The sequence below is a fragment of the Urtica dioica genome, chromosome 10 (genome assembly GCF_054948205.1).
Source record: "Urtica dioica subsp. dioica isolate 48M chromosome 10, U.dioica_male_clone48M_v1_H2, whole genome shotgun sequence".
NCBI lineage: Eukaryota > Viridiplantae > Streptophyta > Magnoliopsida > Rosales > Urticaceae > Urtica > Urtica dioica.
The window spans coordinates 1,360,132-1,383,064 of NC_142765.1; the positions used below are offsets into that span (position 1 = coordinate 1,360,132).

At 40.1% G+C, this 22,933-nt stretch overlaps 1 protein-coding gene and 1 pseudogene across 1 annotated transcript; both read left to right on the top strand.

Annotated features, from left to right (window-relative positions):
• The first annotated feature begins 218 nt into the window (after nt 1-218).
• Nucleotides 219-2,424, top strand: LOC149382887 (pentatricopeptide repeat-containing protein At3g53170-like). The gene is made up of 4 exons (XM_089628878.1): nt 219-277; nt 584-643; nt 1,457-1,772; nt 1,898-2,424. Exons 1-4 carry the CDS (start codon nt 219-221, stop codon nt 2,360-2,362), a joined length of 900 nt encoding a protein of 299 aa, XP_089485004.1. The 3' UTR covers nt 2,363-2,424.
• A 2,004-nt stretch (nt 2,425-4,428) lies between these two features.
• LOC149382888 (uncharacterized) overlaps nt 4,429-22,933 on the top strand; it is a 36,131-nt pseudogene continuing 17,626 nt past the window's right edge.

The following is a 22,933-nucleotide window of genomic DNA, read 5'->3' on the forward strand; positions in this document are numbered from 1 at the left end:
TTTTCACTCATGGTCAATTATACGTAGCTTTGTCAAGAGTAAAATCACCAAAAGCGTTATTTGTATTAATTCATGAATCTATGAACAAATATCCGAATCATGTAAAAAACATTGTTTATAAAGAAATTATCTATAATAAAAATAGCAAAAGATGCATTATGTTTCTTATGAAATCTATATTCGTGATTACATATACCATTATTTTAATATGACAAACAATGACAAAACCAATTAAATCAATAAGACCAAACCGACTGTACAATATGGTCAAACACAGGTTTGTAAAAGTTAGGTAAGCAAAGACCTCATTGTTTCATGGATTAGAAGTCTTGATCATGTTACGATCGAGTAAGGGGGTAAGTATTTAATATTTATATAATTTTCAAAGACACTCATCACTGTAAAATTTATTCTTATCATTATTGACTTTTAACCAGCATCAAATAGTTAATGTGTTAGAGACACTTTAATCACTCCATTAATGAAGTCGGATGATGACCACTCCGATATCAAATATCATTATTTTATGTAATATATAAATACTTTTATTTTTGTTAATAGTATTGTTAACTTTTTTTTTCAGTAACGGCCATCGTTCACCCAATATATACGATAACATCAAGGAAACAATAGATATCATCAGGTAAAAGTACTTTTTAATATTTATTTATAGAAATTTTAAATTGTGAATAAATTTATTTTGGATAATTGCAGCGAAATTTTCTCGGGGTCACATGTGTATAGTGACTTCTGGCTTTAGTTTATAATCCAAGTACAGTATTTCGTCTACAATTTTAATGTACGCAAAATGATAGATTATATAAAATTGCTGCAATTTTACCATTATTCTCATATTGGGTTACATCTTTTAGGCATCAAATCATGCACATATCTCTTCAATGTAAAAATCAGATTATTTTGAATTTGACATTCAATGATATCAATTATGTATAGAATAAGATTGTCATAAAAACATGAAGATTTTTTTCCCCGAAATAATTAATATAATCATGTTTCATATCAAATTAACACCCAATTTTTCTTTAAAAATATACTAAACAGTCAACCCGCGGCAACGCGCGGGCAACGAACTCGTACTTATCTAAAGGATATTGAAGACCAAAAATATAATAAAATACCTGTTTTTCAATTGAAACTATAAAACGTCGTTATTTTAAAAAAATCAAATTTATGTGGTTAACTTTTTTACAATTTTTTTTTAATAAGTTCGAAAATTTGGTAGTGCAAGTTGTTTATATTTATTCCAAAAAGGAAGAAGTGATATTCTATGGATTTAGGTCCAATTCATGTATAAGCCCAATATTCCAAAATATTAGCACAATACAAGAAGTAGCCGAAGAAAACTCTCTCTTTTTTAGACGGAAAATATAAAACAAAAAGTAATAATCTTATCCAACTACCAATTGTCGGATGGAGATTGGCGTCATTGAAACAGCCTCGAAGTCGGGCTTGTCGTTTGGAGCTTGTTTAACACCCACCAAGTGTTTGATAAAAGTCCGAAACGAAAATGCCTGTACTTCTTCAAGTCGCCGATTCTCTGCCGCGGCTCGTCCAAGCGGAGCGACGGAGGTCAGGGACGATCGAAGGCTCAGCAGAGCAAAGAGCTGTCTCTGATCTTGCGGACCGAAGCGGCGATTCTGAACATAGAGAGGAAAGCGAATTCGACAAAGTACAATAGATTGTTGCCCAAGGCAGTCTTGGGAGCTCTTGATGACGCAATCAAGACTAATTCATGGCAAACAGCTCTCAAGGTTTCTCTTCTTCTCTACACATCTCACGAACTCTCCTTTTTTATGTTATTGATTCTTTCTCATACTTGGAAGTCGAATAGAAAATAACAGCCTTGGAAAATATGAATTGCATTTTGAAATGCAAGCAAGGACGTAGGGCCCGCGAGCTCTTCGAAACGATGCTCTCCTCCGACAACCTAAAACCCGCCGTCGACGTCTGCACGGCACTCGTGAGCGCTTACGCGAACTCGGGCCTCCTCGACGACGCCTTCTCCCTACTCGACGACATGAAATCCGGCGTCTTCGACGACAGTTGTGCTCCCGACGTCTACACGTACTCGGTCCTCGTCGCGTCGTGCGGCCGCCAACGGCGCCTCGACCTCGTCCCGCGGTTGCTCGACGACATGTCGGTATGCGGCGTCGAGAAGAACGACGTGACGTACAACACGCTCGTCCACGCGTACGGGAATGCCGGGATGTTTGCGGAAATGGAGTCCGCGCTCGAGGATATGATCGAGAGCAACGTTTGTCGTCCCGACGTCGTCACGATGAATTCTGTCGTCGGGGCGTATGGGAACGCCGGCCGGATCGAGGAGATGGAGAGATGGTAAGGATGAATATACTCTCTATCTATTGTTTCGAAGCTAATCCGTGACTAAATTTTACGAGCAATACTATTTAATAGGCACGGCGAATTTCGAGTGATGGGGATCAAACCGGACACGAAGACGTTCAACATTCTGATAAAGTCGTTCGGGCGGGCTCGGATGTTCGAGAAGATGAACTCGGTGGTGTCGTTCATGGAGTCCCGTTTCTTCGGCCTCGACATCGTCACTTTCAACACCGTCGTCGACTCGTTCGGGCGCGCCGGCGACGTGGACTCGATGGAGAGCCACTTCAATGCCATGAAGCACCGAGGAGTGAAGCCCAACTCGGTGACCTACTCGTCCCTCGTGTCTGCCTTCGGGCGGGCCGGGCGGGTCGAACGGGTCGACTCGGTGATGAGACAAGCCCAGAACTCAGACGCGGCTCTCGACACGCCGTTCTTCAATAGTGCCGGTGCTTCTTGGCGATGAGGGAGAGAGAGTGTTGCCCCGATCATGTCACGCTCGCCACCATGGCTCGGGCCTTCGAGGCTCACGGAATGTCCGATGTCGCTCGCGATTTCGAGAAGGTCATGCTTTCGACCAAGGACTATTCCGATATCATAAAGTTTCTTCCGAGATGAGATGATTTTATTGTTTCACCGTTTTATTGCACATATTCACGAGGAAGGAAGTGACTTAATGTCGCAATTCAGGTCCATTGATAGGCCTTATGACATGCTCATAGATTTTTTCTTGCGTAGACTTTCTCAGGCTATCATGCACAAAGTCGAATATATTCAGTCCTCTCTGCAAAATACAAGCGGATGGCATGTTTGCAAGGTATACCACACAAACCCCATTTGTTGCAAGCACACTTCTTTTCCTTCAAGTCTACAACGTATTGGTCCCCGTACATGCCTCTGACTTGGAAAGCAAGATCACCACCATAATCCGCAATGCAATGTGTTGATTTTAGTTTTCCAGCAACTTAATTCTTTTCTCTTAGCCTCGATCCTCCTCATCATGTAGCACCTCACCATCTCGAGAAGGGTTATAATAGGTTTGTCACGAGCTTCTAAAATTGCAGAATTAAACAACTCACACAAATTGTTGAGAAGTATGTCACAAGTAGGAACATCGCTAAAATGTGATCGACTCTCCATTGCTTTGGATCAAGGGCAACAAGCCACTTCCATGCATCGTTGTCCAAATTTTTCATTTTTTCCAATTCTGCCTCAAACCTATTCAGATAACAGAGTTAAGCACACATACAAATATTGTAAAAATAATACATTAGTATTGAAATTACCTTGGCCTAATTGTGCTCTTAGCAGCTGCCCATAATATGATCTTTAATGCCAATCCCTTATGATTTGCTTTGAAGTTATTGTACAAGTATCGCATGTTAAAGGATCAACAATAGCCCAATAGATTTCTAAAGCCCAACAATTGTGAAAGCCCAATTGTCAAGAAGACTAATAAGCCCACTTGGAGAATAAGCCCATCATCTAGAAGTTTCTTAGATAAGTGTAGAAGTGTTAGAATTGTGTAGAATTTCTAGACATGTAAAGAATGTCCTAGAATGGTTTAGTTATCTAGACATTTTAGGAATTCTCTAGAAGATAAAAAATGTGTGGTCTACATTGTTTGGCCTCTACTATAAATACCCATCTACCTCCACCAAGTCTACCATCCAAAAATTTCAAAAAGAGTAGTAGTCTCCTAAAAGTGTCTTCAAAGAGTCCCAAAAGTGTTTTTGTAGTGTGAGTCCTAAACACTTGGTCTTGTAATCTCTCTTGAGTAGTCTTAATAAAAAGTGTGAGTGTTTCCCACAAAAGAGTTGTGTTCAACAATCCGGTATCAGAGCGAGGTTGTGAGCGAGGTTGTGAGTTTGGGTGTGAGTTTGGTTGTCGGATCTCTTGAAAGTCTTAGTATGCTCTGTGGCTGCGGCTTTGACTAATCTTCCACATCAGAAACGATTTCTTGAGATTGTTAGTGTGAGTTTTCTTTGTGCCGTGAGTAGTCCGTGACTCTGCAAGCTTTGTGTCGAAAACTAGCTTGTTTGGTATTACCGAGGTACTGCCAACATGATGGGTGATCTCCAAGTCGTCGGAGGAATTAAGAAACTCAACAGCAACAACTACAACACGTGGGCAACATGCATGATGTCCTATTTACAAGAACACACTACTACAAAACAAGGATTCTACAACGCTTAAAAACAGTTGTGGAATGATTCTACAACGCTTGTCAAGCGTTGTAGAATCCTGCGTTGTAGAAGCTTCTACAACGCTTAAATATCCGTTGTAGAATCCAAGAGGTTTCTACAACGCTTAAACATCCGTTGTAGAATCCAAGAGGTTTCTACAACGCTTAAATATCCGTTGTAGAATCCAACTTTCTACAACGGATATCTAAGCGTTGTGGAACCTCCTACAACGGTATACATCCATTGTGAAATTCTTAAATAATTAAAAAATCCCCGCTGCGGCGACGTATAATATTCGCCGCGGCGAGATTATTATACCACGGATATTATATCCGTTGTAGCATGAACTCGCCGCGGCGAATATTATACGTCGCCGCGGCGACGTCATATCTTAGCCGCGGCGACATGATTCTACAACGGATAATTATGCGTTGTAGAAAGGCAATGAATTTTTTTTAAAAAAACTCGCCGCGGCGAGACTAAGATTTCTAATTTGCCTGCTCTCGGTATCTTTTCTCGCCGCGGCGAATAATATTTCTCGCCGGGGCTCGAATTACTTGCCGGGGCGAGAAGTATAGTTCGCCGCGGCGAGAATCATTTTTTTTCAATCCAAAATCTGTTTTTACACGGTACTGAAACCCGTTGTAAAAAACTGGCACCTGAAAATAATCTTCAATCCAAAAAATAATATCTTCATCTTCAAAACATTCAAAATCTAATATGTACATCTACAACCAATCCATAATTCAATAAAAAAAAACTAGCTAATCATCACAGTTAATAAATGTTTGTACATAACTTACCCATTCTTCCCTAACTCTCTCTAAATCCTCCTTTGTATAGGATTTCTTATTTTCTAATTTTCCTACACCTCCTACGATTATATCACACATATAAGAAATCACAAAATACCCGCATTCCGTGTTTCTAGTTTGTCTCGGAGCGTCCCAAGCCTTGATGTACGTTGATTGCCCGTTACTATGGGCGTTTTGATGCTCGAGCTTGAAATCAACAAGAACCCTATATAACACGGAGATTATAAGAGAAAAAACCACTAGAACGATTTATAATAAAAATTATTTAAGAAATCAAAATATTACCTTTTTATCAATCGAGTTAAATCGATTGGGATTTTATTTCTCAACGGGTCAAAGAACATAGCGCTATCTCTCCAAAGGTCGAGGACAACGAGCATCCAATGATTACCTTTGTTATACGGCATCAAAACTAGTTCACCAAATTTGCAATGTCGTACCACGTTTCCAACGTCCTTGACTCGTTTTGACAAATAAGCCTCCTCGTCGTCATTTTCGATGTACGAACTTAAGCTCGGATTTATAAAACAATAGTTTCGAGTCTTCTTCGCCTTTTCTAGCCTCGAGCGTAGATAGCTATGACAAACAAATATTTAGTTGATCAAAACACTAAATATTGAATATTGATATTAAAAAACGCATATAAAGAAAACTCTTACTCCATATAAACCGTTATGCTCCCCGCGCCAATTTCCAAGTATTGCAAAAAATCGGAAACGTCTTCAAATGACACCGGAATCGGGATAGCCGCGAGACTTGGACTAACATTGACCATAATCACATCCCCTTCCGGTAACATTACTTTGTTGGCATGTTGAGCGAGCAATCGATACTTGGGATTAATCACCTTGTACGAAATCTTCTTAGCATCATTGATGCTAGCTTCACTCTCAAAACCGAGCTTTGAGAGTTGTTTGACAATCGGACCGCGACTCTTTATTCCCGTGTTCATTTCTATGAGTCTCTTCGGCCACGAGACAAACCCGCCTATAGCATCTTCAATGGTTTGAGCTTCTTCGGTGGGAATTGGCAATTTTGCTTTTTTAATCAAAACCCCCAAAATGGCCACGCGTAAATTTTCTTCCTCCAAAGGTGAGAAGTGAACTACGCCTCCATTCATGTACGATCGCCCATTTGCAACATGAATTGTGCCTCCTTTCACAACATCATCAATGAAAAGAAGACACTCGACGCTTTCATCCGAACTCGGTGTCACCGGCGTGGTTGGATTCAATGAGCAACTAGCACGAACACTATAGGGTTTTTCCACAACGACATGATCGATCTTCGGACGATCATCAACGATGTTAGGATCGATCTTCGGACGATCGCCAACATCGTCGTGTTCTAAGCAAATCACGAATATATATCAATATTTTAATACCAAAATATTTAGCTTTATAGATAAAAAAAAATAATGAACATACCTAAAGAGACCGCGTCATTAACGTGTTCTTCAACGTTTGCCATCTCTTCATCATCAACAACCTCGTCCTTGAGATTCTCTTCCACACGCTCGACACTAGGCGACTCGATATTAGCATCTCCGACATTAATGCTACCATTTCCACCGAAGGCTTTCATCACCAAAGATTTCAACTCGCTCATCTCCCGACGCATCCTAATTAATTCTTCGTTCGGTGTTGGGAAACAAAGTACTTGAAACACGAAGTGTGTTTGGATTGACCGCAAACTCGCGACGTTCCCAAAGCTTCTTGCAAAATGCTCTTTCCCGATTCCGGCACCCATGTCCCTTGCGTTTCTTGTTGTGATAACGTTTTCTACACAAAATTATTTTCAAATAAAATTACAAGATTAATTGTTATAACAAATGTAAAGTACTTACGATTTTTTCTGCCATTAGTTTGTCTTTCTCATCCTTGTAGTTATCTACATCTTTCATTCGCGAGTCAATCCAAAGTTCCTCTTTCGTAGGCCATTCCCCCGTTTCTTCGTGCTAGTAAGAAGTAATTATACAATAATTAAAAAACAATGGCAAATTTGGAATAACTAAAAAAAATAAATGAACCTAACCTTTTGTTGATCAAGCTTTCGATATCCATTTCGGCCCGTTCGAGATTTGTACACACTTTTTCCGGTATTTGCTTTCCCATGTTCCGATGTTTGTTTGAACACTTCGGTTCGTCTATACTCAACAAATGCTATCCAATCTTCTTCGGTGACACTTGTGTAGAATTTCAAAACACAAGCCGGTCTCTTTAAGACGATTGGATCGTTGATGATATCTTTGAGTAGATCGTTGTATAACTCATGACGAAATAACATTGCCGCTTCTCCGACTCTCATAAGGCAATCGTGCTTTTGTTCAATAGGAATCGTAAATCCTTCTAACATTTCATTCCAAATCCGTTCTTTAATTTGATTATTCTCTTTAGATCTCCAATCGCGCATCGAAAGTGGAACGTATTCTCTAGCTAGCACGCCAAAGTAACTCGACAACTCATCACCCTCCTTACCAATTGGTTGTCCCTTATCATCAAATTGTACCGGAATTTTTTTACCTAGAGTTTTGGCCTTATTAACCCGACTCATAAGAGTGTTTCTTCTTTTTCCTTTTTCATCAGAATTTAGTGCTAGTTGTCTTCTAATTTTTCTTTTACCACTATCGCTAGATGTAGTAGTAGTGGACGACATTGAATCTAATAAACAAAATTCAAAACATAATTTCAATTTTCAACTCAAATGTAATCAAAATTTCAACTCAAATGTAATAAAAATCCAATATAAACTCAACTCCAATCAATCTCAATCTAATATCAAATATATTTCTCAAATCAAATCAATATCAAACTTAAATTCAATAAACTCAAATCCAATACAATATCTTCCTAATTTCAAATCAATATCGAATTCACACTAAATAAGTCCATGTAAAAATGTTCAAAAACATTACCCGGAGTTGGACGAGCACAAGGGCGGCGAAGAGAAGGTGGTGAGATGAGGGCCGGAGAGGTAATGGTCGAAGGCGGCGAGGTGAGGGCCGGAGGGCGCAAGGGTGGGCGCGCGGCGAGGTGAGACCGGAGGGCGCAAGGGTGGGCGCGTGGCAATGTGAGGGCCGGAGGGCGGCGTGGGTGCGCGGCGAGGTGAGGGAGGGGGCGGGGGCGCCGAGAGAGATGAGTGATGTGAGGGTCGGAGAGAGAGAGAGAGCGCGCAGGGCGGGGGCGCGGGGGCTCAGCGAGGTGAGGGACGGAGAGAGAGAGAGGGGCCGAGAGAGATGAGTGAGGGTCGGACGGCGCGCAGCAAGGTTAGAGAGTGGCGGCGAGAGAGGGGCGGGGCGGCGAGAGAGATGAGTGGAGAGAGAGATGAGAAGAATGAAGTAGAATATGAATGAGAATGAGGGAAAATTGAAAAAAAACGCTAAGTATAGAATATGAAATGGGCGGGTAGTTATTAAAAATTGAAATTTTCAGATTTTAAAACGCTCCTACAACGCTTATTCTAAGCGTTGTAGGATCTCGCCGCGGCGAGGTATATTTCTCGCCGTGGCGAGATGCTTCTACAACGCTTAGAATAAGCGTTGTAGGAGCCTCGCCGCGGCGAAACCAAATTCTCGCTGCGGCGAAAATGTGCATCGCCGCGGCGAGGATAACCCTAGATGTCCTCGCCGCAGCGATTTACAAATCTCACCGCAGCGTACCTCTTCTACAACGCTTAGTTAAGCGTTGTAGAATCCTCGCTGCGGCGAATTCTCTTTCGCCGCGGCGTAAAATGTATGATGCCGCGGCGAGACTATATGTCTGAAACATGGTGCTCTCGGTAAGATTCTCGCCGCGGCGACGACGTGTTCCCGCCGCGGCGCATGACTCCTGCCGCGGCGAGATGTGTACCTCGCCGCGGCATGATAAACTCGCCGTGGCGATTTACAATTTTCGCCGCGGCATGATAAACTCGCCGCGGCGAAATTGTACCTCGCCGCGGCGTGATTTTGTCGCCGCGGCTACCTCAGTTTTTTGCCGCGGCGAGGATATTCTACAACGCTTATGGAAGCGTTGTAGAATGTCCTCGCCGCGGCGAAGTATAAACTTCGCCGCGGCGAGTGACACGAGATTGGTGATATAAATTCTCATTTCTCGTCTTTTTCACTTTGAACTCTCAAAACCTCACTCGAAAAAAGATTTCCAGTACGTTTCGTTTCATTCTACAGCGTCCTCGTTTACTAGTCTCATCTACACATTCAAATCTTGTAAGTTCTTCTTTAACTTGTTCCAATTGTTGTTCTCTTGATAGTTTATTAATTAGAATGGGCAATTTTTTGTATAATTAGGGTTTTTCTATGAAGATGAGAAAGTGGATGTGGGAGAATAGATTGAATGAGATATATCGGAAATGTGTACATGAGTTTTGTGATTTTGCTAGAGAGAACATGGTAGATGTGAAATCTATTCGTTGTCCTTGTATTAATTGTGGAAATCATAGACATTTTTTCGATTGATGTCGTTCGGACTCATTTGTTTGCATATGGAATAATGACCTCGTATCAAAGATGGTTCTACCATGGTGAGGTTTTTTGTTCTACGGCAAATGAGGATGATGTTGAAGATGATATTGATGATATGTGCGGAATGATGAACGATTTGGAGGACGATTTTGTTGAGCGACCTGATTTGTTTGAGTCCATGATGAATGATGCGGAGACACCATTATATGAAGGGTGTACAAGCTATTCGAAGTTGTCATTTTTAGTTACATTATTTCATTTGAAGGCGTCGGGGGGTTAGACAAACACTACTTTTACTCTATTGTTGGAAACACTGAAAGAAGCATTTCCGAAAGATAATAAAGTACCTTTTAAGTATGTATGAAGCAAAGAAGACTTTGGGTACATTATGCATGAAGTACGAGAAATTCCATGCGTGCCCAAATGATTGTGTTTTATATAGACACGAGTATGAAGATCTAGATGAATGTCCGACGTGCAAAGAGTCACGGTGGAAGAAGGGTAAAATTCCATGTAACGGGGTTAAAGGAGTTCCAGTTAAGGTACGTACATTTTCATCACTTGATTAGGAAATACATGTAGCTCATATTCATTATTTATTATTGATTTTCGTTAAATATATTTCAGTCGTTATGGTGTTGTCAATGGTGCCCACAAGAAGAGTAGTAGTGTCTATTTACGTACATTTGATATCATATAGTCTTACGAAGACTCTTGCTTGTAATTGCTTATTCATTAATAAAAAGTTGAAACGTTCATTCAATCTTTCTTTGTTTGAAGCTTTATGATAAAACCCTAGTCTTTTAGTCCATAAACAAACTTAACAACTTACGAAGAGACAAATGTAGATTTGCATGAACAAACTCTTCGTAGTTTGCTTAAAACGATATATTCGCAATCTTAGGGTCAAAGGACTATTGACCTCAGTATGATTGTTAGAAGAATCTATGATGTCTGGTTATGAGGCATTGAGAGTTAGGAACTCTATAGTTCTTCTAGGTATCTTCCGAAGGTACTGAATTGACCAGTGCACTTCTAGAGACAAGATAAGAACAAACCATTTAACCTCTTATGTCTCGAAGTCACTATGTATGAATTGCATCATGCTTACCTTAATCCTGAAATGAGACATGCCATTTCACACCTTAGTATTCTCATTTGAGAAAGTCAAAGTTCGGACTCACTATGTGATTCCGAACAAGGCCTATTGGTGAAGTACTAAGTTGTGAGTCTGTCATGAGTAACTTTGTGAAGTTCTCATAGATATGGAATTCATGTACAAGATTGCTGAAATGCAATGTATGTCACCTCATGCTTTGTTCCTTGGAGTGTGAATAAATGAACTGGCCAGTGTCCAAATTGAGTCCTGACTCTTTTGGATGAAACAATGTGACTTGTTAGCTCCTCGTCAATACATTGTTTCTAACTTATTCACAAGCGACAAAGGAGTTGAGGAAATAACAGCTAGAAGGGTAAAATGGTAATTTAGTAAATCCCGACTAGCTGATGACATTCATGAAGGGTAAACATAGATAATATTCAGTGGATCCGCTCATCATAATTAGGTCGAATTCATGAGTAGAAAATAAATTCATTTGAACCGAGAGATTTTCAGTGTCAGCTCTTTAGTGGAGTCAGTTGGCATTAAGCTAAACTTGGAAAAGGTTTGTGAACTTTTGAGTCCAAGTGTTTAGCTAAAGCTTTGTTCATTTGGGTCCATGAGGTCACTGTCACGAATCACATCGATAGGAATAGTTAAACTGGAAGCTAAGCCAAAACAAGAACGAAAATAGTTAAAAGGGTATTTTTGTCTTTTGAGACAAAGGATGAAATGAATGTCAATAAATTTTTTGACAAGGTCATTTTATGACATGTTTCACTCGGCCATGACTTGATCATTGGGCCTTGTGAATTAATTTCATTTCATAAGAATTTTATTGAAAACTCTTAATGGGCCTTTTTCATGTTCTCATGAATAAATGAAGAAGCTTCTAGAAGCTCCTTCTAGAAGTGAAATGGGCGCCCATAATACCCAAGGAAAGAGAGTTTATTTTGTGCATAAATGTATTTAGGTACTTGCCAAAAGAAAAAGAGGAAACAAATTTCCCACACATGCTTGTAGGAAATTCGGCCAAGTGAGAAAAGGGAAAGCCAAGGAACAAAAAAGGAAACAAATCCTAGCCTCTAGGAGGCAGCCTTGGGCGCCCAACATGGAATGGGAAATGAAGGATTTTTGCTCATGAATATGTGATATTCTATAGAAGAGGAAACTACCTTATTGAAGGTGAGACCTCTCCTATAAATAGGAGCCCCATTTCCTCACAATTCATTCATCCAAGTTTAAGAGATTTGAGAGACTCTCTCTCTAGAACTTGGCCGAAGTCCTCTTCTCTCTCTCTCTAGTTTATTTTCGGTTTTCTCTTGTCTTGGCACCTAGGTCCTCACTCGACCTAGTCTTTAGCTCTGCGACTTCGAGACTCGTTCTCAAGTCGTAGTGTTTAAAAGTGCCCACTCACTAATTCCTTCTTTTCGAGTGATTTAGTGATAGAAACTTTCGTGGTTGCTCGAGGTGCCGAGGAAAGAAAGAGAGACGTGCTGCGAGGGGAGACGAGCGTTGCAACTTTCCAAAAGCTTCTACAAGGTTCAAGCTTCAAGAAAGGTTAGTAACTTTAATAGCTCATATTAGTTTTTATTTACATGCATATGCTCTTGTCTAGGTTAGTAAAAACTAGTTTTACTTAAAAAGAAAATTTTTAAAATTCCGCCGCTTAACGAAGCGTTAAACTTTTTCTTAAACCCTAGATCGATTCCAACAAATGGTATCAGAGCTATGGTCAAAGGAATGCATGTGCATGTTTTTAAAAATTATGAGCTTGAAAATCGTTTTCGAAAGTTTACTAATTTTGTGACAAGTTAGAATTGTAATCTTAGATTTTTTTTTAATTTATTGCTCATGCCTTTAAATTAAAAACCATGTTGATTTTCTATGAGTTTGGGATGATGTTAAAACACATTAGAATCAGTTCTAAAAGTTTTTAATTTTTTATATTGAAAAACGTGTTTTAAAGGTTTGAGATTTTTCGAGTAAATTTTGTGACTAGTTTTATTTTCTTGCTAGTTTCGTTTATTTACTTGAATCGTTTTATGCATGTTGTTATTTCTTTTATTCTATGTTATTACCCTGCTAATAAAACACAAATGAAAGCTTAAACAACATCTTAAAACGTTCCGTTACACTCGATTCTTTTTCGCACCTAAAAGGACGAAGCTTTAATTTATTTCTTTTTCTTCGAGCTGGAATGTAAACCCGCATTAAAAGCGGCATAACTCTCTGCTCAGAAATCGAAATTTAATGATTCTTCAATCAAATTAAAGCTCTGTCTGTCCTCTGTCCAATGCCATCGGTTTCGGCTGAAAAGGACATCGGAGCCGCCAGATATGGCGATTTTACTCCGAGGTGCGCGGCTGTCTGAAACTCCAGTTTTTTAGAAATCCGGATTTTCAAACCCCACTACCATGAGTTATAGAACTCTAATGAGAAAATTTTCTTGAGCAAAAATGTTTTTCATATGATTATAAACATGATGTGTAAAGATTAAAAGTCTTGATTTTTGAAAGATTAATTGAAATTGAATTTTTACAAAACTAGTTTGAATTTTGAAAAACCGTTTTCACTTTCAAACTTGAAAATATTTTGTCATCCAAATCAAATAAGTTTTCAAAATGTTTTCAAAACTATATCTATATCACATATGTTCAAAATCTATATGCTCTTGAAATTTTGAGTGGGAGGTCTCTTTGTAGACAAAACCGAAAAATAAAAAGATGTGTAATCTCAAACTTTCAAGTGTTCGAGTGAGTTGAAGTTCACACTTCCCTCACGCACTTTCCCGAAATAGAAAATAGGAAAAGATCGAGTATGTCCCTTGTGCCTTTATGCACTAATACTGCTCTGAACATGTCGATCTAGGATTCTCTTCTAGTTGTCCGCTCTGTCGCTCTCTAACTAGCAAATCTGTTTCCGAACTTAAAAGAGTCGATGAACCAACTCCAAAAACTAAGTGGGAGGGTTATATTCGTTGTTTGTAACCCGCGATCCCCAACACTAGTGAAAGATGCAATAACGTGGGACTAAGAGCCGCTCTTGCGACCCTCACTTAAATGTGAGTACTCCAAGGCGTTATTGCTTCGATCATTGCTCAATGAGCTACGTCCGAGAGTGATGCAATGATGGCAAGGCCTCCCCTTGGGGGATTGTTTTTCAAAGCTGATCTTTTGGACTAAGTGGTTGGTTGCACACTTAGGCTCAATCCCTAGTATCCTTCCTTAAGGCTCTGCGAAAGGATGTGAGTGATCAAACCAATTTACAAGGTGGCTAGTCAAAATGATGTACTGACATCTTGGCTTAGCATTAATGATGTGTCATTTACTTATAAAAGGAGATTTTTTGCGGCCTTCTCTTGAGGGAGTAAATTATCGTTTGGTTTATAACACCTTTGGATTTTACAAAAGTCTTAATGAAACTTAAATCCTAAACCAAAGACTAATCATAAACTTGTTTCAACTTATATAGGCAATATGTCTCTCAAACATCTCTCAATCTTTCTTTCCTCGATCAAACTCGAAAACGAAAACTACGTAGACTCGAAACGTAACCTCGACATAATACCTACCGTTAACAAGCACAAATGGGTACTCACCACCCCGTGTCCTCCTCTGACGAATGATGATTCAACTCAAGAGGACAATGACGCCTTAGCAGCCTGGCTTCGATCCGATGAGATTGTGAGGTGCTATATCTTGGCATCTATGAACAATATGCTGAAAGAGCAACATCGTGACTTCGAGACTGCCGCTGACATGCTCTACAATCTTCTTGAGATGTTTGGAGGGCAAAGGCGTCAAACAAGGCTACAAGCAGTCCGACAGTTTATGAACTGTCATATGCAGGCTAGGACTCCTGTTGGAGACTTCATGATACTGATCATTAGTTTTCTGAATAAAATGGAAATCCTAGGATCTGAGATTGATGGGAAGAATATCGTAGATATGATCTTAGAAACTCTCCCCGCATCTCTTGATACCTCCAAGATGAACTACTCCATTAACAAGCTAGAGTACACTGTTACCAAGCTTATGGAGGAACTTCACACTGTTGTAGGTCTCACTAAGAGAAAGAGGAATCAAGGAGAGGCACATGCTACTGAGCAAAAGCCTCCGCCTCTGGAACTGTGAAGAGACCTTACAAGGCCGATAAAAAGAACCGTCATGCCTATCTCAAAGCAAAGGAACATAGTATTGTACTAGTTACCGAAGCATGCTTAGTAGCTGATAATGTATCAACATGGATTCTTGACTCCGCTGCTACTAACCATATTTGTTGTTCCTTGAATGGTTTCAAGAAAACCAAAAGCTTAGAGGAAGGCGAGTTCTGTTTCAAATGGGGTGATGGGAGCCTGGTGTCTGCGAAGGCTGTGGGATCCGTGATGCTGTCTTTTGAAGATCACACTTTAAACTTGAATAATGTTTATTTTGTTCCTACCTTTGGGAAAAACTTAATATCCGTTGCTCGTCTTCTTGAGCAAGATTATTGTTTAAAGTTCATTAAGAATGGAATTCGTATTTCGTTTCCTGATAATTCTTTTGTCACTGATGCATGTATGAAGAATGCTCTTTTCTACATCTATCCCACTCAACCTTCTCTTTTAGACACCGAAATAGATAACGATCTAATTAGGGAGCCAAAGAGGATCAAACTTTCTGAATCCTCCGATCTAACAAAATCAACACACCTATGGCACTTAAGACTTGGTCATATCAGTCTAGAAAGGATTAAGAGACTTGTGAGGGATGGTCCACTCCAAGCCTCTGCAATAGGTTCACTACCTACTTGTGAATCCTGCATAGAAGGAAAAATGACTAAGCGACCTTTCTCTGATAAAGGTCGAAGAGCCACTGAGTTGCTGGAACTAATACATTCTGATGTATGTGGTCCGCTCAGCCAACAGGCACGTGGAGGATACGAATACTTCGTTACCTTCACTGATGATTACTCACGATATGGGTTTTTCTATTTGCTCAAACACAAATCCGAGACCTTTAACGTATTTAAGGTCTTTAGGGCTTTAGTGGAAAAGCAAACTGGCAAAGTGATCAAAACCCTTCGATCTGATCGAGGTGGTGAGTATATGTCTGGAGAGTTCGATGACTTTCTTAAAGAAGAAGGTATTGCTTCTCAGCTTACCGCACCTGGCACACCTCAACAAAACGGAGTGTCAGAGAGAAGAAACCGAACTCTTATGGAGATGGTTAGATCAATGATGAGTTACTCATCACTCCCGCTTTCCTTTTGGGGATATGCCCTCGAAACAGCCGCCTACATTCTGAACCAAGTTCCGTCCAAGACGGTTCCTGGTACTCCTTATGAAAGATGGACTGGCCGTAAAGTAAGTTTGGGCCACATCCGAATTTGGGGTTGCCCTGCACATGTGCTAAGGCAAAAGACTAGCAAGTTGGCTAGTAGGTCAGAATTGTGCATGTTTGTAGGATATCCAAAGGAAACCAAAGGTTTCATTTTCTATAGTCCCGAGGACGATAAGACTTTCGTTAGCACGAATGCTCGTTTCCTCGAGGAGGACTTTATGAATGATGCAAAACCTAGAAGCAAAATTGTGCTTGAAGAAAAGTTGGGTGAGGAAGCTTCTACCTCATCTGTAAGAACTGTTCTTACCCCAACTGAAACACAACCTAACTCGTCAGAATCTCGTCAAGTAGTACTTAGACGTAGTGGGAGGGCTACTCAAAAGCCTGACAGGTACATGTCTTATGGAGACTCTCTTGTAGCCGTCTCCGACATGGATGACCCTGTTTCCTATAGCCAAGCGATGGCTTGTTCTGAATCAAACCTTTGGCTTGACGCCATGAAAGTTGAAATGCACTCGATGTATGTCAACAAAGTCTGGAAACTTGTAGACCTTCCTGAAGGGATTAAACCCGTAAGGTGTAAGTGGATATACAAGAAGAAAAGGGGTCCTGATGGGAACGTCAAGACGTTCAAAGCACGACTTGTGGCGAAGGGTTATACCCATCAAGAAGGGATTGACTATGAAGAAACCTTCTCGCCAGTCGCGATGCTTAAATCCATCCGCATACTCCTATCCATAGCAACAGCTCTCGACTATGAGATCTGGCAAATGGATGTCAAGACAGCCTTTCTGAATGGCAATCTTGACGAGCGCATTTACATGGCTCAACCAGACGGTTTCGTGGATAAAGGTCAAGAGACCAAGGTTTGTGAGTTGCTTAAATCCATTTATGGACTAAAGCAAGCATCTAGGTCATGGAATATTAGATTCGATGAAACTGTAAAGAGCTTCGGCTTTGAACAGTCAATAGATGAGCCTTGTGTTTACAAGTTAATACACGAAGGCAAAGTTGTGTTTCTGGTACTATATGTCGATGATATACTACTCATTGGTAATGACGTGGGTAAGTTATCTGAGGTTAAGGTCTGGCTAGCAAAGCAATTCGACATGAAGGATCTAGGAGAAGCCGCGTACATTCTGGGGATCCAAATCTTTTGAGATAGGAAAAACCGGACCCTGTCGCTCTCTCAAGCATCTTATATTGATAAGGTGATGGATCGCTTCTCGATGCAAGACTGCAAGAGGGGTCAAACACCCTTTAGGCATGGAGTTTCACTCTCTAAGGACCAGTCTCCCAAGACTGCACAAGAGATTGAAGACATGAGGAAAATTCCTTACGCCTCTGCCGTAGGAAGCCTTATGTATGCTATGCTTTGCACTAGACCTGACATCTGTTTCGCCGTTGGCGTAGTTAGCCGTTTCCAATCAAACCCTGGACCCGAGCACTGGATTGCTGTTAAGCATGTTCTTAAGTATCTTCGAAGAACTAGGAACTTGATGCTTACATACTCAGGTACTGACCTGACTATGACGGGATATACCGACTCCGATTTTCAAGCGGATAAGGATTCCAGGAAATCCACTTCGGGATCTGTGTTCATCCTTAATGGTGGAGCTGTTGTGTGGAGAAGTATTAAGCAATCTTGCATTGCTGACTCCACAATGGAAGCAGAATATGTGGCTGCTTGTGAAGCATCCAAAGAGGCTGTATGGCTTAGAAAGTTCCTTAAGTATTTGGAAGTTGTTCCAAACGTCGACGAGCCCATGACCCTTTATTGTGATAATAGTGGGGCTGTCGCTAACTCAAAGGAACCTAGAGGCCATAAGCGCTCTAAACATATTGAGAGGAAATACCATTTGATTCGAGAGATCGCGCAACGCGGAGACGTGGAGGTGAAGTAGATCTCTGGAAGATCCATTCACCAAGGCCCTAGCGAACAAGGTCTTCGACCAACATCGTGAGGGATTAGGCATGTAGGACTACTCACATCTTCTTTGAGTCAAGTGGGAGTTTGTTGTCAATGGTGCCCACAAGAAGAGTAGTAGTGTCTATTTACGTACATTTGATATCATATAGTCTTACGAAGACTCTTGCTTGTAATTGCTTATTCATTAATAAAAAGTTGAAACGTTCATTCAATCTTTCTTTGTTTGAAGCTTTATGATAAAACCCTAGTCTTTTAGTCCATAAACAAACTTAACAACTTACGAAGAGACAAATGTAGATTTGCATGAACAAACTCTTCGTAGTTTGCTTAAAACGATATATTCGCAATCTTAGGGTCAAAGGACTATTGACCTCAGTATGATTGTTAGAAGAATCTATGATGTCTGGTTATGAGGCATTGAGAGTTAGGAACTCTATAGTTCTTCTAGGTATCTTCCGAAGGTACTGAATTGACCAGTGCACTTCTAGAGACAAGATAAGAACAAACCATTTAACCTCTTATGTCTCGAAGTCACTATGTATGAATTGCATCATGCTTACCTTAATCCTGAAATGAGACATGCCATTTCACACCTTAGTATTCTCATTTGAGAAAGTCAAAGTTCGGACTCACTATGTGATTCCGAACAAGGCCTATTGGTGAAGTACTAAGTTGTGAGTCTGTCATGAGTAACTTTGTGAAGTTCTCATAGATATGGAATTCATGTACAAGATTGCTGAAATGCAATGTATGTCACCTCATGCTTTGTTCCTTGGAGTGTGAATAAATGAACTGGCCAGTGTCCAAATTGAGTCCTGACTCTTTTGGATGAAACAATGTGACTTGTTAGCTCCTCGTCAATACATTGTTTCTAACTTATTCACAAGCGACAAAGGAGTTGAGGAAATAACAGCTAGAAGGGTAAAATGGTAATTTAGTAAATCCCGACTAGCTGATGACATTCATGAAGGGTAAACATAGATAATATTCAGTGGATCCGCTCATCATAATTAGGTCGAATTCATGAGTAGAAAATAAATTCATTTGAACCGAGAGATTTTCAGTGTCAGCTCTTTAGTGGAGTCAGTTGGCATTAAGCTAAACTTGGAAAAGGTTTGTGAACTTTTGAGTCCAAGTGTTTAGCTAAAGCTTTGTTCATTTGGGTCCATGAGGTCACTGTCACGAATCACATCGATAGGAATAGTTAAACTGGAAGCTAAGCCAAAACAAGAACGAAAATAGTTAAAAGGGTATTTTTGTCTTTTGAGACAAAGGATGAAATGAATGTCAATAAATTTTTTGACAAGGTCATTTTATGACATGTTTCACTCGGCCATGACTTGATCATTGGGCCTTGTGAATTAATTTCATTTCATAAAAATTTTATTGAAAACTCTTAATGGGCCTTTTTCATGTTCTCATGAATAAATGAAGAAGCTTCTAGAAGCTCCTTCTAGAAGTGAAATGGGCGCCCATAATACCCAAGGAAAGAGAGTTTATTTTGTGCATAAATGTATTTAGGTACTTGCCAAAAGAAAAAGAGGAAACAAATTTCCCACACATGCTTGTAGGAAATTCGGCCAAGTGAGAAAAGGGAAAGCCAAGGAACAAAAAAGGAAACAAATCCTAGCCTCTAGGAGGCAGCCTTGGGCGCCCAACATGGAATGGGAAATGAAGGATTTTTGCTCATGAATATGTGATATTCTATAGAAGAGGAAACTACCTTATTGAAGGTGAGACCTCTCCTATAAATAGGAGCCCCATTTCCTCACAATTCATTCATCCAAGTTTAAGAGATTTGAGAGACTCTCTCTCTAGAACTTGGCCGAAGTCCTCTTCTCTCTCTCTCTAGTTTATTTTCGGTTTTCTCTTGTCTTGGCACCTAGGTCCTCACTCGACCTAGTCTTTAGCTCTGCGACTTCGAGACTCGTTCTCAAGTCGTAGTGTTTAAAAGTGCCCACTCACTAATTCCTTCTTTTCGAGTGATTTAGTGATAGAAACTTTCGTGGTTGCTCGAGGTGCCGAGGAAAGAAAGAGAGACGTGCTGCGAGGGGAGACGAGCGTTGCAACTTTCCAAAAGCTTCTACAAGGTTCAAGCTTCAAGAAAGGTTAGTAACTTTAATAGCTCATATTAGTTTTTATTTACATGCATATGCTCTTGTCTAGGTTAGTAAAAACTAGTTTTACTTAAAAAGAAAATTTTTAAAATTCCGCCGCTTAACGAAGCGTTAAACTTTTTCTTAAACCCTAGATCGATTCCAACATATGGTACATTCCTCCAATGCCGCGGTTTCGTCGAATGTTTAATAGTGTCAAACACGCGAAGAACATGGTTTGGCACTCCGAAAAGCGTATCGATGATGGTATGTTGAGACATCCTGCTGATGCTACACAGTGGAAATCATCCGATTTAGAGTATAAGAATTTCAGTGTTGATACTCGAAATTTGCGCCTTGGTCTAGCTTCTGATGGAATGAACCCGTTCAGCATGATGAGCAGTAAATACAGTGTTTGACCGGTTATACTTGTGAACTACAATCTCCCTCCAAAGCTATGTATGAAGAGAAAGTTCTTGATGTTAACGCTTTTGATTTCAGGACCGAATCCACCAGGAAATGATATTGATGTCTATTTGGCACCGTTGGTCGATGATTTGAAGATGTTATGAGAGAAAGGGATGGAAGTTAAAGACGCTTACCGTGGAGATTCGTTCAACTTAAGGGCAATGTTAATGTGGACTATTAACGATTTTCCGGCCTATGGAAACTTGTCAGGATATGTGAAATGCTCGATTGGTTGTCCGATTTGCATGAAAGACACATATTCCATCCGTTTGAAGCATGGTAAGAAAACTGTTTTTCTGGGTCATAGAAGAGTCTTACCAAGAGATCACTCGTATAGAAGATTGAAACAAGCATTTGATGGAAATTCAGAAGAACGACCCCCTCCTAGAATTTTGTCTGGTGAAGATGTCTATGAGATGGTTAAAAACGTCAATGAAGTGCTTGGGAAAAGAAAGCGGAGTGCTAGTAGTAAAGAATCGTTCAAAGAGAATCCTTGGAAGAAGAAATCGATTTTCTACGACCTTCTTTATTGGAAGACACACTACGTCCGGCATTGTCTGGATGTTATGCACATCGAGAAAAATGTTTGCGAATCGCTTATTGGTACACTTCTTGATGATCCAAATAAATCGAAAGACGGAATACAATCTCTATTGGATCTCAAAGGGATGAATATAAGAAGCATTTTGCATCTCGAGGAGGGGGGTGGGAAAAAAACAAAATTACCACCGGCAAAGTACACTCTAGATCGAAAGGAGAAAAAGAAATTGTGTAACTGGTTTGCTTCTATTAAAGTCCCCGAAGGTCATTCGTCAAACTATAAGAGGTTCGTGTCTTTGAAAGATTTGAGACTTATTGGAATGAAGACGCACGACTGTCATGTGCTGCTACAACAAATGTTGCCTCTTGCTTTGCGAGGAATTGGGCCAAAAGATGTGAGATTCGCAATATCAAAGATATGTGTATTCATTAACTCGATTTGCTCGAAGGTCATCGATCCAACTCGATTGGATTTAATGCAGTCAGAATTAGTGAAAACTCTGTGCTTGCTTGAAAAGTTCTTTCCACCTTCGTTTTTCGACATAATAATCCACTTAACCGTCCACTTGATACATGAAGTGAAATTAGGAGGGCCCGTGTTTTTACGGTGGATGTATCCAATCGAACGTTATATGAAAGTGTTGAAAAGCTACGTGAAGAACTACAATAGGCCGGAAGGAAGCATAGTTGAAAATTACATAGCAGAAGAGTCGGTTGAGTTTTGTTCTGAGTATTTAGCTAAAACAGACGAAATTGGGTTACCCAAGAACACCAATTTTGATTCAAAAGCTCTATCTACATGTATTTTTTTAACACTTTATTTGTTTATTTAAATTATATATGAACATTATTTTTAAGTATTTGTTTCATTATAGGTACTTATTCGATCGTCAACCGAAAAGAATGGGAGCAAGCAAGTCTCCATGTGCTACACAACGTTTCCGAGGTCACGCCATTTGTGGATATTCATTTGAATGAGTTGAGAGTGAATAATCCAAAGAAGGGTAGAAATCAAAGATGGTTGCAAGAAGAGCACAACCGTTTGTTTCAAAACTGGCTTGGAAAACGCTTATTTAAAGAGGCAGGACATTCATCTACGTTGAGTAAACTATCTGGCGGGCCTTCCTCAATGGTTACAAGGTACACTGCTTGGTCTGTTAATGGTTTTACATTTTACACAAGAGAACGAGACAACAAGCATCCCGTACAAAATAGTGGTGTTACATTGTTTGCCGAAGCTTTACATGTTTCGTCGGCAAAAGATAAGAATCCAAAACATGCTTTTATGAACTATTACTGATATATTGAAGATATTTGGGAACTTGATTATTGCGGGTTGCGAGTCGCATTATTCAAGTGCGAATGGGCAGACAATAATCACGTTAAAGTTGATAATGAAGGAGTTACAATTGTCGACTTTAGACGGATTGGCTACGAGAATGATTCATTTATTTTGGCTTCGCAAGCAAGTCAAGTGTTTTATGTTTCGGATCCATCTAATCCTGAGTTATCGTTAGTGGTTCATATGAAAGCGAGAAACGGTAACGAAGAAGAAGACGAAGACATGTCTAGCATTCCTCCGTTCACATCAGGATTACCGCCAATTGATCAAGAGATTGATGATTTTGATGATGACGATGTTTCACATCTACTTC